The sequence below is a fragment of the Mandrillus leucophaeus genome, unplaced genomic scaffold (assembly GCF_000951045.1).
Source record: "Mandrillus leucophaeus isolate KB7577 unplaced genomic scaffold, Mleu.le_1.0 Scaffold215, whole genome shotgun sequence".
Taxonomy (NCBI): Eukaryota; Metazoa; Chordata; class Mammalia; order Primates; family Cercopithecidae; genus Mandrillus; species Mandrillus leucophaeus.
In genome coordinates, this window is record NW_012102199.1 from 254913 (window position 1) to 269702 (window position 14790).

Genomic DNA, 14790 nt, shown 5'->3' on the forward strand with positions numbered 1-14790 from the left:
AAAATATCATGCTGAATGAAAGAAGCCGGACACAAAAATCACATAGCATATGATTCTATTTCTGTGAAATATCCAGAACAGGGAAACCTACAGAGACAGAAAGTCAGCTAGTGGTTGCCTAAGGCTAGGATGTATGGAGGGATTGGGAGTGATAGCTAAAGGGTACTGGGTGATAAACATGTTCTAAAATGAGCCAGGTGTGGTGGCTCACGCCTATAATCCCACACTTTGGGAGGCCAAGTGGGGAGGATCCCTTGAGGCCAGAAGTTCGAGACCAGCCTGGGCAACATAGCAAGACTTTGTCTCTACAAAAAATCTTAAGGAAAAAACTAACCAGGCATGGTGGTGCACACCTGTAGTCCCAGCTGCCCAGGAGGCTGAGGCAGGAGGATCGCATGAGGCCAGGAGTTTTAAGCTGCAGTGAGCTGTGATTGCTCCACTGCACTCCAGCCTGGGTGACAGATCAAGATCTTGTCTCCAAAAAAAGAAAAAACAAAATGTTCCAAAATGAACTGTGGCAATGGCTGCATCACTGTAAATATACTAAAACCCACTGGATTGGACACTTTAGGTGGGTGAGTTGTATAATATGTAAATTATATCTCATTTAAGCTGTTGCTATCGAACTAAGTTTGTTCTGCCTCTGTGCAGCAAGCCAATCACTGTAATGACGGATTGTGCAGAAAGAGTTCATCATGAGGCAATTAAGCGAGGAGGTGGGAAAACAGGTCTCAAATTCTCCTCCCCAAAAATAGGGTTTGAGGGTACTCATGGAATAGAAAACAGGGTGGTCTAAAGTACGGAGAAAGATGACTGGCAGGTAGGGAAGGCGAGGTAATCAGGATTTCTGAGCAAGCATGGTTGAGCTACATGGCTTTAGATAGGACATTTGTGCAGAAAATAGCATTTAGCATGATCTGAGGGTGGAGTTTACAGCCCTCTGATTGTCTGCTACTCACATAGGTCCAGATGAAGGGTCAGTGATCTCCACTGGCTTAAACTAAACAACAGCTACCTCCTACCTAGTTCCCGAAAAATAACTTTTTAAGCACCCATTACTATAGTGACCCACGGTCAGAGATGTTATCTGTAAGGAAGCTAGTGGGAGTTTAGTTATGCATTATTTGACTACGTGACTTGTGCTTTTAGGATCAACTACAAGTAAGCAATTAAAAGTAAGCAATTAAAAGCACGTAAGCAATTAAAAGCAAGGTAGATTAAGTTTGGAGGGCTTAATCAGGTTCGCCTTTGGTTTCACTGTTAACATAAGTAAAATAAAATTAAATAAAATGACTGAAAAACAATAGAGGAGGGGGAAAAGAGGAATCAACGTGATGCATCAGTTAAGGCAACTGGGCCAGAACCTTTTAGGGCTTGTTTGTTTTTATATTTAAGATAGAGTCTCGCTCTGTCACTGAGGCTGGAGTGCAGAGGCACAATCTTAGCTCGCTGCAGCCTCAAACTCCTAGGATCAAGCTAGCCTCCTACCTCAGCCTCCTGAGTAGCTAGGACTATAGGTGCATGCCGTCTTTTTATTTTTTTATTTTTTTAGTGATAGGGTCTCACTACGCACCGGCTGGTCTCAAATCCCTCACCTCAAGTGATCCTCCTGCCTTGGCCTCCCAAAGAGCTGGGACTACAGACGTGAGCCACCACACCTCACCCCTTATAGGTTTGAATGCCAACTGTGCCAATTACTGATCTTTGAGCAGTCATTTCACCTCTATGAGCCTCAGTTTCCCCACGTGCAAAATAGGAACAACAATACTGATCTCTCCAGACTCTTGAAGACTCCATGAGATAATAAGTAAGTGAAGACGGTGTTATCTACACAGTGGAAGGTGAAATGAATAAACTAGGCACAGTGATGATGATAATAACCAGATGAGCTGGCTATGAGATGGGGGTTGGGAGAGGTTGCGGTTGGGCTGGCACAGACCTCTGGATAATTTAGACGCTCTGCCTAGGCCACCTTTGCCAGAGGGAGTCCACTCAGCCTTGTGATCACTCATCCCATTGGCGGTGGCTCCATTTCCACACCACAGCTGTGCCAAGGGTGTGTCCTGAGGTTTCTTGGGTGAAAGAAAACTCACTGGCAATAAAGGGCCAGATGATTGTGCCACCCAATTCATAGACCAGGCCTCTCAGGAGAAACCCCGGGAGATTCCACACTGTCAGCCCCTTCTCCAAGATTAGCACGTGGGCCTGACTCCTCCTCGGTGCCCAGCTCTGTACTGGCAACTAGCAGAGTAGCGAGCTTGAACTTGGCCTTGAGGAACAGCTGCCTCTAGAGTCGGTAAGTGATTTGGTGGATATTAGCCTCTCTCTCTCGTGCTCTCTCTCTCTCTCTCTCTCTCACACACACACACACACACATACACATACACACACACGTTCCCTCTCCCTTCATGAATTAACACTCTGGCCAGTTTTGGCAGAACGGAAGAAATTTCCATCCATCCACTCTTTCTTTCATCTGTTCATCTCTTTCTTCTTTGTTTACTCAGCAAATTCTCTCCAACACCACCTCTGTGCTCCCTGCCACACTGTTTAGCCGTGATGGAGACAGATAATGAAGTCGGGCTTTCAGTCCTGAAAGCTGAGCTGCCAGTTCAGCCATGAGAGTAAGAACCAAAAACACTGCTGTAATTCAAGTAGGAACAAGCAGAGCTGGGAGAGTACAGAGAAGGAAGAGGAAAGTTCCAGGAGGTCAAGAGGGATCATAAAATTTACCTGGGTTGCCATTGCTGTTACGCACCTGGAGCTCTCCCCAGGTCCTTTGCGGATGGGAAAATCGAATCTCAGAGAGGAGAGTGAGATGCCGAAGGGCACACAGCTGGGAAGGGACTGAGGCAGGATTTGGTTCTGATTTGTCTGGCTCCAGGGCTATGCTTCTTCCACTTCCTCCCTCACAATCTTTGGTTCCTCTTTCGTCACAGCACTTGCTCTGTGTGTGTGACAGAGAGAGATATTTAATATTCATTTCTGTCACAGACTAGAAGGACAGAAGGTCGGGGAGCATGTCTGTCTTACTTAATGGATTCTAAGTGCATAACACATAATAGATACCCAGAAAATATTTGCTGGGTAAGTGGGTGGGTGGGTGGTTGCGTGGGTGGGTGGGTGGATGGATGGATGGATGGATGGATGGATGAATGAATGAGTGGGTGGGTGGATGGATAAGTGAATGGATGGGATGGGTGGAAGATAGAATAGATGGAGGGACTGAAGACAGAGAGAGATAATGGATGGATGGATGGATGGATGGATGGATGGATGGATGGATGGATGGATGGATAGATAGGTAAGTGGAAAGATAAACTGGTGGGGTGGGTGGATGGGTAAGTAAACAGGTGGACGGATAGATGGAAGATAAGAAATTATGGATGAAGGAATGGATAAAGGGAGGGCTAGATGGAGGGATGGGTGGAAGACAGAATAGATGGAGGGATGGAAGAGAGAGATTATAATGGATAAATGGATGGATGGATGAATGAATGAGTGGGTGGGTGGATGGATAAGTGAATGGATGGGATGGGTGGAAGATAGAATAGATGGAGGGATGGAAGAAAGAGAGATAATGGATAAATGGATGGATGGATGAATGAATGAGTGGGTGGATGGTTAAGTGAATGGATGGATGGATGGATGAGTGGGTGGGTGGGTGGATGGGTAACTAAACAGGTGGACGGATAGATGGAAGATAAGAAATTATGGATGAAGGAATGGATAAAGGGAGGGCTAGATGGAGGGATGGGTGGAAGACAGAATAGATGGAGGGATGGAAGAGAGAGATTATAATGGATAAATGGATGGATGGATGAATGAATGAGTGGGTGGGTGGATGGATAAGTGAATGGATGGGATGGGTGGAAGATAGAATAGATGGAGGGACTGAAGACAGAGAGAGATAATGGATGGATGGATGGATGGATGGATGGATGGATGGATGGATGGATGGATGGATGAGTGGGTGGTTGGATGGGTAAGTGGATGGACAGATAGATGGATAGATGGATGGGTAGATATATGGGCTGACGGAAGAATGAATGGGTAGATGGGATAACTGATTAATAGACGGGTAGATGGACAGATGGATGAATAGATGTGTGAGTGGGTGGATGGATGGATGGATGAGTGGATAGATAGGTAAGTGGAAAGATAAACTGGTGGATGGGTTGATGAATAAATTGATGGATGTAACATTGGATTGATGGATGACTAGATAGATGTGCGGATGGAAGGATGGGTGGATGCGATGACTGATTAATAGGTAAGTAGATGGACAGATGGTTGAATAGATGGATGGGTGAGTGGGTGAATGGATGGATAGAGGATGAATTAATGGACAGATGGTAGATGGATAGATGAATGAATTGATGGGTGACTGGATAGACAGATGGATAAAAAGATAGATGAGTGGATGGATGATGGGGGAAGGCACAGCAGATATTATGCCACCCAAATTGTCAAAGAAGGATCTTGATAGGAAAAAAAAAAGCATTCCCAGCCGGGTGCGGTGGCTCACACCTGTAATCCCAGCACTTTGGGAGGCTGAAGTGGGCAGATCACGAGGTCAGGATATCAAGATCATGCTGGCTAACACAGTGAAACCCCATCTCTACTAAAAACACAAAAAATTAGCCAGGCATAACATGGTGAAACCCCGTCTCTACTAAACATACAAAAAAAAAAATAGCCGGGCGTGGTGACAGGCGCCTGTAGTCCCAGTGACTCGGGAGGCTGAGGCAGGAGAATGGCGTGAACCTGGGAGGTGGAGCTTGCAGTGAGCTGAGATGGTACCACTGCACTCCAGCCTGGGCGGCGGAGCAAGACTCTGTCTCAAAAAAAAAAAAAAAAAATTAGCCAGGCGTGGTGGTGCGTGCCTGTAGTCCCAGCTACTCAGGAGGCTAAGGTAGGAGAATTGCTTGAACCCTGGAGGCAGAGATTGCAGTGCGCCGAGATCATGCCACTACACTCCAGCCTGGGTGACAGAGACTCTGTCTCAAAAAAAAAAAAAAAAAGAAAGAAAGAAAGAAAAGACAAAAAAAGACAAAAAAAGCATTCCCTACTGAGGAGAAAGTGTAGGAAAAGGCAAAGAGATGGGGAAATGCCAAGAGTATGACAGAAGTCTGTCTGTGCAGCCAGAGAACAGAACAGGACTCGGAGATGAGCATAGAGAACGGGGACAGACATTCAGACTCAAGGAAGAGCGAGGGAGGTGGACTGACCCCTTCATATTGGAGACCCAGTGAGATAATATCAAAGTTGCATTCCCCACTTTGATGACATTCTCCTTTTAAATGCTCCTCCAAGGCATCTCCTTGAGATGGCTTCCCCAGCCCGTCATCTCCTGGGTAGAAGAGGGAAACACACGGGCCACTTGCCCTGCTCCTCATTCCAGTGCTTTCAGGGGGAAGTTCGGTCCATCACAAGCTGGTGAATGACCCAAGGGAGACATAGGAAGTTTTCTGGTGGGTTCGGGGGGCGGGATTGTGGGGTAGGCCCAGCAGTTCTGAAGAAGACATCCAGAAATGAAAGACACCATGAAATTGTCGTTCTAGGGGCGATATATTACTACTTCATGGATTATCATCTATTGCCCAGATCTGTCCACAGACGATATCTCCAACACTGCAGTGCTATTTGGTCTCAAAAATCCAGATGCATAAGAGTTTGTCCCCTGAGCCCTTCGACCTCCCTTTAGAAACCTTTAACCTATCTTGTCTTGACCTCCAGGATCAGACAAGGGTGCTGAGAGCTGGGGCTCACAACCAAAGGAGAAATGAGCAATCTGCGGTCTTCGGAGGAGGTAGGCTGGATGCAGGTTGAGGGGAGGGTGATCATACGAGGAGAAGGAAGGTGAGGATCTTAATGTTTTGGAAAGAGTGGAGGGAGTGGAAAAATTCTGACCTGAACTCAGAGGTAGGAGGTACTTTGTAGTTAATCAAACAGCAAAAAAGGACTCAGAGATGGAACCCAAGTTGGGTTGGGGGCTGGGGGCAGTCAAACACAGCTACATCTGTTGCCAAAGATCAAGTTCTTCTCAACACATTAAAGGTTCTGAGAACTCCTGCAATATACAATTTTATGTTGATTTTTTTTTTTTTTTTTTTTTGAGACGGAGTCTCACTGTGTCGCCCAGGCTGGAGTGCAGTGGCACATCTTGGCTCATTGCAAGCTCTGCCTCCCGGGTTCACACCATTCTCCTGCCTCAGCCTCCCGAGTAGCTGGGACTACAGGTGCCCACCACCATGTCCAGCTAACCTTTTGTGTTTTTAGTAGAGATGGGGTTTCACAGTGTTAGCCAGGATGGTCTCGATCTCCTGACCTCATGATCCGCCCACCTTGGCCTCCCAAAGTGCTTATGTTGATGTTTTAAAAGATGAAGTTCTTATCACTGTGGTCCTCAGTACCCTGCTTCTGTTCTGAAAAGAAATGTTGACCCCCAATATTCTTCTTCCTCAGATGGGATCTCAGTATTGGCTTCCAAAACTCTGAGACCTCTGCAAGTGAGGAAGTAATAGAGGAATGCTCAGAACACTCTTGGGGAGGATGAGGAGACTTGCAAAGCCACAAAATATGACAACTGGAAGGGATCTTCAAAATCACACACACACTCATTGTCTGTATTTGGAAACTGAGGCTCAGATGGGGGCAGTTGACTTCCCCCAAGTTCATACCAAGCTAGAATAGAGCTGGACCCCAGGTTGGGTTGCTGTATTTGGGAACTAAAAATAAAGGATACCCAATTCAATTTGAATTTCACATCAACAAATAATTGTGTAGTATAAGTATATCCCATGCAATATTTGGGATATACTTATACTAAAAAGGTACTTGGTTTTTATTTGAAATTTAAATGCACCTGAGCATTTTGTATTATACCTGGCAACCCTAAGTCCAAGCCTCTCTTGTTTTGTTTGTTCGTTTTTGAGACAGGGTCTCACTTGTTGCCCAGACTAGAATGCAGTGGCAAGATCATGGCTCACTGCAGCCTCAACCTCCCAGGCTCCAGCAATCATCCCACTTCAGCCTCCAAGACAGCTGGGACCACAGGCGCACAGCAGCACACCCAGCTAATTTTTTCATTTTTTTGTAGAGACAGAGTCTCACTATGTTGCCCAGGCTGGTCTTGAACTCCTGGGCTCAAGCAATCCTCCCGCCTCAGCCTCCCAAAGTGCTGGGATCACAGGCATAAGCCACCACACCCAGCCTGCATGCCTCTTTTGACTATATCTGCTTCTCCTCAAACCTCCCCATGCTGATTTTTGTCATCTCTTGGCCCAGGAGAAATATGATATGTCAGGTGCCCGCCTGGCCCTAACACTGTGTGTCACCAAAGCCCGGGAAGGTTCTGAAGAAGACCTGGATGCTCTGGAATACATGTTTCGGCAGCTGAGATTCGAAAGCACCATGAAAAGAGACCCCACTGCCCAGGTATTGGGGTGCCTACTCCAGGCCTGGTTGGGGGAAAGGTACTAGGTCGGATGTGTGGGCTATGAGGACCCAGCTGAGTCTGGTTCTTCCTCTCACTCCAGCAATTCCAGGAAGAGCTGGAAAAATTCCAGCAGGCCATCGATTCCCGGGAAGATCCCATCAGTTGTGCCTTCGTGGTACTCATGGCTCACGGGAGGGAAGGCTTCCTCAAGGGAGAAGATGGGGAGATGGTCAAGCTGGACAATCTCTTCGAGGCCCTGAACAACAAGAACTGCCAGGCCCTGCGAGCCAAGCCCAAGGTGTACATCATACAGGCCTGTCGAGGAGGTGGGGACAGATCCAAGAGCACAGAGTCTCTGGTTTGTTGTTTCTGTTTTGTTTTCTGAGACAGCACCCAGGCTGGAGTGCAGTGGTGCAATCTCAACTCACTGCAATCTCCATCTCCCAGGCTCCAGCCATCCTCCTGTCTCAGCCTCCTGAATAGCTGGGACTACAGGCTCCTGCCATTATGTCAGGCTAATTTTTGTAGACAGGGTCTCATTATGTTGCCCAGGCTGGTCTCAAACTCCTGAGCTCAAGCAATCCTCCTGCCTCAGCCTCCCACCATGCCAACCAAGTCTGTGTTTTTATCCAAGCCAGTCCCAGATCCAAAGCCCCAGCTGAAGCCAGGCACCATGGCTCATGCCTGTAATTCCAGTACTTTGGGAGGCCCAGACGGGAAGATTTTTTGAGGCCAGAAGATCAAGACTGGCTTCTGGGCAATGTAGCAAGAATCCAGCTCTACAAAAAATTTTTTAAAATTAGCCAAGGGCATGGTGGCATGGGTCTGTGATCCTAGCTACTCAGGAGGCTGAGGTAGGAGGATCACTTGAGCCCAGGAGTTAGAGGCTGCAGTGAGCTATGATTACACTATTGCACTCCAATCTGGGCAACAAAGCAAGCCCCATCTCTAAAAAGTTAAATTAAATTAAAAAGCCCGACTGCACATGGCATACCACCAGACCATCTTTTTTTTTTTTTTTTTTGACAGAGTCTTGCTCTGTTGCCCAGGCTGGAGTGCAATGGCACGATCTTGGCTCACTGCAACCTCCACCTCCTGGGTTCAAGCAATTCTTCTGCCTCAGCCTCCCAAGTAGCTGGGATTACAGGCACATGCCACCATGCCCAGCTAATTTTTGTATTTTTAGTAGAGATGGCATTTCGCCATGTTAGTCAGGCTGGTCTCAAACTCTTGACCTCAGGAGCCTCCCAAAGTGCTGAGATTACAGGCGTGAGCCACCGTACCCGGCCCTTACCTTCCTTTTCAAGAGGCGACATGTCACTCTGTCACCCAGGCTAGAGTGTAGTGGTGCAATCATGGCTCACTGCAGCCTCAAACTCCCAGGTTCAAGTGATCCTCCTGCCTCAGCCTCCCAAAACGCTGGGGGTACAGGTGTGAGCCACCCTGCCCGGCCCCTTTCCTTACCTTTCTCTCTGACTTTGCCTCCTCCTCTTCTTGTTGTTTCAGAACATAAGGATCCTGGTGAAACAGTAGGTGAAGATGAGATTCTGATGGTCACCAAAGACAGCCCCCAAACCATCCCAACATACACAGATGCCCTGCACGTCTACTCCACGGTGGAGGGTATGAGTGCCCAGCTGGCCCAGGGCTCCCTCTGCTATTCCCCGTCACCTGCCGCTCCCGACCCCTGAACCTCTCCTCCAGGACCCACCCCCTTCCAGGATCTCCTCTACCTACCCTCTGAAGCTCCCCCGAACTCACCTCTCTGGAATTCCCAGGATACATCGCCTACCGACATGATCAGAAAGGCTCGTGCTTTATCCAGACCCTGGTGGATGTGTTCACGAAGGGCAAAGGACATATCTTGGAGCTCCTGACAGAGGTGAGTTGACACAAGGTAGCTGGAACCACCACCCAGGCCAAGCAAGGTGCAGGCAGAGGAGGCTAAGCCTCCTCCTAACCCCTCTCCATTTCCCTCAGCCCCAAATCCAACCCAGATCTCAATACAGAAACTAAGATGCCCACTTTCCAACAACTTTCCCAAATGCAGGGACTCTTAAAACCCACAGTATGTGAGATAAATTTCTATAAACAAACCCCCCTTGGATATAAACAATGTTTGGGAAAACTGTTCTCTTTTAATGTTTATATGTTTTTATTGCAAATTAGAAGAAGAAAAAAAAAAGCCCAGCCAAGGATTCCATACAAACTATGGTATAGGAGCAGACCATAAAGGTCTCTTATGAAGAATACCCACCTGCCCCGTTCCCTAACCCTCCCCCAATAAGTCCATGACACTGACTCCTCCAAGCTCACCATACCTGTTGCTGCAGGTGACCCGGCGGATGGCAGAAGCAGAGATGGTTCAGGAAGGACAAGCAAAGAAAACGAACCCTGAAATCCAAAGCACCCTCCGGAAACGGCTGTATCTGCAGTAGAAGTAGAAAGACAGGGAGGAGCTTTCCTTCCAGCTCTCTTTCTGTCTCACAGAAATATAGAGGCAGCTCTTACCACTCCCTAAGATCTTCTCTTCCCAAGGCTAAACCCAGTTTCTTTTTCATCACACCCCTCATGCAGGTCCCCCTGTCCTTCTTAGAGCAAGCCAGCCAGAACTTAGCACAAGGCAGTGGTAACATTAACGTCACCTCCCTCAGGCTGGACTTTCTATCTTTATTAATGCAACCTAAGAGACCTAAGAGTGCATTCACTTATCCCACTTTCTGTTCCTGTGGTCTTCTTTCTTCCTCCCAAAGCAGAAACTGGATAGCGCTAAAGATCTTCCACAGACAAACCAATGCCCACTCAATCCCTCCTACCCCAGTCCAACCTCTGCTGGCTCCCGCATCTCACTTGGAGATAAAACCTCCTCCTGAGGCCAATGCATTCCCAACTTCCAGTTCCTTCCTTTACCCTGGAGAATTAGTAAGGCAAGAACCATTCTTTCTCTCCAAAACCATTCCTCCTTGGCTAGCAAGTTGGTGTCCTAACTCCACTCTCTTCCTAGCTCATGGCCTCTCTAGATAACGAAGTTGTCTCCGCCTTTCCGGATCTGTTCCTCCTAACACCCCTCCCCTTGAAACCCTGGATTCTGCCCTCTCTTCAATGAAATCCACCCATTCAACTATTCTTGCATTCAACTACTATGAATGAGAGCGTGTTGGAGCTATGGCAAATTCCCTGTTGTCAGCTTGCTATTTTGCAGACAGCATTATATTTAACCTCTCCTAACCAGAGAGGCTAAATAATTTGTCAAATGCAATACAGTAACACAGAGGCAAGGACCAGGTTTGACTTCCAGCCCAGCCTCCTTTCCACAACCTGCTAAGTCTTGATCCATCTGAAAACTTTTCTAATTAGTGAAGATGCCTAATAAAAATTTTCCCTACCTCCAAGGTAGGAGCTTTCTGGAAGTTTCTAGGAATTCTCAATAACCACCAACCAAGGTTACCTCCAGGTAACCTTGCAGCACCAGGCTGGAAGTCAGATCGCCTTCACTGTCCTCCAGCTCTACAGCCTGTATCTCCCCATCCCCAGCTTTGACCTTTCCTGCTCAAATAACCTATGGGTACATCCAGCATCACTGAAAACTCAGGGCTAAAGATGAACCTTTTCTTCCTGGTTACTCCTCCAAGCGTTCCCTGGTATCCTCAACCTCAGATCCCAGGTTCAGATTTCTGCAGTTAATCTATGACCCCTCTCTTTTTGCATCCTTCATATGCCACTAGATACCATGACCAGTCCAGCTTGATTTTCAAACAACTTTCATGCTGGTCTTCTCTTCCCTGACGTGTTACTGTGCGGGCTCAAGTCCTCATCTTCTCATATCTGCATCTTCGCAACCAACTTCCTCCCTTGCCTCTCTGCTTTTCCATCTCACTTTTCATGTGTCCTCCATACCATCTATAACAGTCATCTCCCTGGAACACTCAAGAAGACACAACATACCCTATGATTTAAAGACCAGGGTACTGGACTCAGTGTCTCACACCTGTAATCCCAACTTTGAGAGTCTAAAGTGGGAGGATCACTTGAGGCCAGGATTTAAGAGACCAGCCTGGGCAACACAGCAAGACCCCATCTCTACCAAAAGTAATAATAATTAGCTGGGTATGGTGCCACATGCCTGTAGTCCCAGCTACTCAGGAGGCTGAGGTGAGAGGATCACTTGAGTCCAGGAGTTTGAGGCTGCAAGGAGCTATGATCATGCCGCTGCATCCCAGCTCTGGGTGAGAGAGTGAGATCCGGTCTCCAAAATAAATCAATCAATCAAATAAAGACCAAAGTCAAACCACACATCAGGATCTCTCACACCCTTCCAATTTTGCCATCTACCAGCACTTAGCTAAACTCATCTCCCATCTCTTCCACCATGACGTCACTCTTTCAACAAGGCTAATGTCCTCTTACTCACCCTTGCCTCTAAGCCTTTGCTATCACCATTTCCCCCAAACTGGAGGGCCCTCTCTCTCTCTTTACCCCTCTTCCACTGCCTCCCACCCCTACTTTTTCCAGAAAGCCATTTCCTCTCTTTTTTCTGATTGGTCCTGCCCTCTCACCCAGGATTATATGCTGGAAATGACCACTTCTGGAGGGCAAGGAACAAGCCCTTGATCTGCATAATGAGTGTTCAGTAAACAGTTGTCAAACTTTGAAAGAAAGTGTTGAAATCTTTGTTCTGTGCTGAAACTGTGAGGCTGATATGAAAGGAGTTATAGATTTACTTTCTATTTTCCCAGCGGCCGGCTTCCTCCCAGGTGTGTCTATCACGAATGGAGAATCAGGAGCTTCATCCTGTGTCTACTTTCCTTTTTTTTCTTTAAGAGATGAGATCTTGCTCTGCCACCCAGGCTGGAGTACAGTGGCGCCATCATAGCGCACTGCACCCTCTACCTCCTGGGCTCAAGCAATCTTCCCACCTCAGCCTCTCATCTAGCTGGGACTATAGGTGCGCACCACCACACCTGGTTAATTTTCTTATTTTTTTGTAGAGATGGGGTCTCACTATGTTGCTGAGGCTGGTCTCACGCTTCTGGTCTCAAGCAATTCTCCTGCCTTGGCCTCCCAAAGTGCTGAGATTACAGATGTGACCCACCACACCAAGTTCCTGTCTCTTTCATAAAAACAGACGTGTTGGGAATTTGTAAAGTTACACGTCACATTTTCATGCTGAATGACTATCTTTGACATAATTGTTCCATCTCCAGAATGTTTCCAAGGAAGTATGCGGACACAGAAATGTCACTTTTCAGAACTATAAGGGACATTGGAGGTGGACTAGTTACAGCATCAAAGACATTTAGCAAGTGTGCCACTTCTCTCTAGCCTGGTGCCCATGGCAGACATGACTAATCAATCACATCTATTTTTCCTAATGAAATCAAGTGTAACCTCAAAGCCTTTCTCCTCTGAGCACTCGGGTAGCTGACACCTGCCCATTGGCATGAGTACATCATTCCTGATCCATTTGAACCTCCACCTTAGGGAGTAAATTGTCTATGGTCATCTTATGTGGTACACCCAGGGATCTAGCCATGGCAGTAACTGGGGCTTTATCCACGGAAATGGCAAACCAAGCGGCCAACGCAGAGGTGGGTTTGAAGGGCCAAGAAATCTGGGGAGATGCATGCACTGAGTTCTATACACTCACTTATGTGCCAACCTGCGATCCAAACACCCAATGATTCTGGGAGTCTCTGAATATGAGGGTCAGAAAACTATGTCTCACTCACCTGATCCAGCCTGCAGTTTGTTTTTATCAACAAAGCTTTGCTGGCACACAGGAATGTTTATTCACTTACATACTGGCTACGGCTGCCTTCACCCTACAATGGTAGAGTTGAGTAGTTAGAACAGACAACATATGGCCCACAAAGCTGAAATTATTTACTATTTGGCCCCTTACAGGGAAGGTTTGACAACCCCTACCCTAATATCTTTCCAAAAATTTTAGTTTTGTTATCAATACTAATGTTGATGTCAATGAGATATCACCTCACACCTGTTGGGATGGCTATTATCAAAAAGATAGGAGATAAGCACTGGTGAGGGTGTGAAGAAAAGGAAACCTTTGTTGGTGGAAAATAGAATGGTGTAGCCATTATGGAAAACAGTATGGAGATTCCTAAAGAAATTAAAAACAGGTCGGGCACGGTGGCTCATGCCTGTAATCCCACACTTAGGGAGTCTGAGGTGGGCAGATCACTTGAGGGCGGGAGTGCAAGACCAGCCTGGCCAACATGGTGAAACCCCGTCTCTACTAAAAACACAAAACTTAGCCAGGGGTGGTGGTGGGTGCTTGTAATCCCACCTACTTGGGAGGCTGAGGCAGGAAAATTGCTTGAACCTGGGAGATGGAGGTTGCAGTCAGCTGAGATCGTTCCACTGCACTCCAGCCTGGGAGACAGAGCGAGACTCTGTCTCAAAAAAAAAAAGGAAGAAAAGAAAGAAAAAAGAAATTAAAAACAGAACTACCAGATAATCAAGTAATCCCACTCCTAGGTATATATGCAAAATAAAGGAAATCAATATATCAAAGAGACATCGACACTGCCATGTTAATTGCAGCACTATTCACAATAGCCAAGATACAGAATCAACCTAAGTGTCCATCAACAGATGAATGGATAAAGAAACTATGGTATATATGCACAATAGAATACTATTCAGCCATAATAAAGAACAAAATCGTGTCATTTGCAGCAACATGGATGAGCTCAGATGACATTATATTAAGTAAAATAAGCCAGGCACAGAAAGACAAACATCACATGATCTCACTCACTATGTGGAAGCTAAAAAAGTAGATCTGGTGAAGACAGACTGGAATGGTAATTACCAGAGGCAGGGAAGGGAAGCAGGGAGAAGACATGAAGAGAAATGGGCTACTGGGTACAAAAGTACAGTTAGGTAGGATGAGTAAGTTCTTGCATTCGAGAGCACAGTGGGAAAACTATCATTAACAGTAATTATTTGTGTATTTCAAAATAGCAAGAGGAGAGGAATAACAGTGTTCCCAACACAAGGAAAAGATAAATGTTTAAGGTGATGGATATATAATTACCCTAATTTGATCATTACCCCAAAAATCTGTACAACTATATCAATTAAAAAACAGTACTGTCCAGGCATGGTGACTCACACCTGTAATCTCAGCACTTTGGAAAGCCAAGGCAGGACAACCACTTGAGCCCAGGAGTTTTAAACCAGCCTGGGCAACACAGTGAGGCTTTGTCTCTATTAAAAAATTTTTTTAGATTAACTAGGTGCGGTGGCATGTGCCTGTAGTCCTAGCTACTTGGGAGGCTGAGGCGGGAGGATTGCTTGAGCCCAGGAAGTCGAGACCGCAGTGA

The 14790-nt window shown here is 46.6% G+C and overlaps 1 protein-coding gene across 1 annotated transcript; it reads left to right on the forward strand.

Annotated features, from left to right (window-relative positions):
- The first annotated feature begins 2036 nt into the window (after positions 1-2036).
- On the forward strand, positions 2037-12095 carry CASP14 (caspase 14, apoptosis-related cysteine peptidase). The gene is made up of 7 exons (XM_011980571.1): positions 2037-2296; positions 5740-5812; positions 7291-7440; positions 7542-7767; positions 8948-9064; positions 9220-9323; positions 9775-12095. The coding sequence occupies exons 2-7, from the start codon at positions 5786-5788 to the stop codon at positions 9877-9879; spliced, it is 729 nt and encodes a 242-aa protein (XP_011835961.1). The 5' UTR covers positions 2037-2296; positions 5740-5785; the 3' UTR covers positions 9880-12095.
- Positions 12096-14790: the final 2695 nt, after the last annotated feature.

Coding starts and splice junctions, on each gene's coding strand:
- CASP14 (XM_011980571.1), top strand. CDS start 5,786: ATGAGCAATCTGCGGTCTTCGGAGGAG. Junction 7,441..7,541: donor AAAGAGACCCCACTGCCCAG/GTATTGGGGTGC, acceptor CTCTCACTCCAG/CAATTCCAGGAAGAGCTGGA. Junction 9,324..9,774: donor TCTTGGAGCTCCTGACAGAG/GTGAGTTGACAC, acceptor CTGTTGCTGCAG/GTGACCCGGCGGATGGCAGA.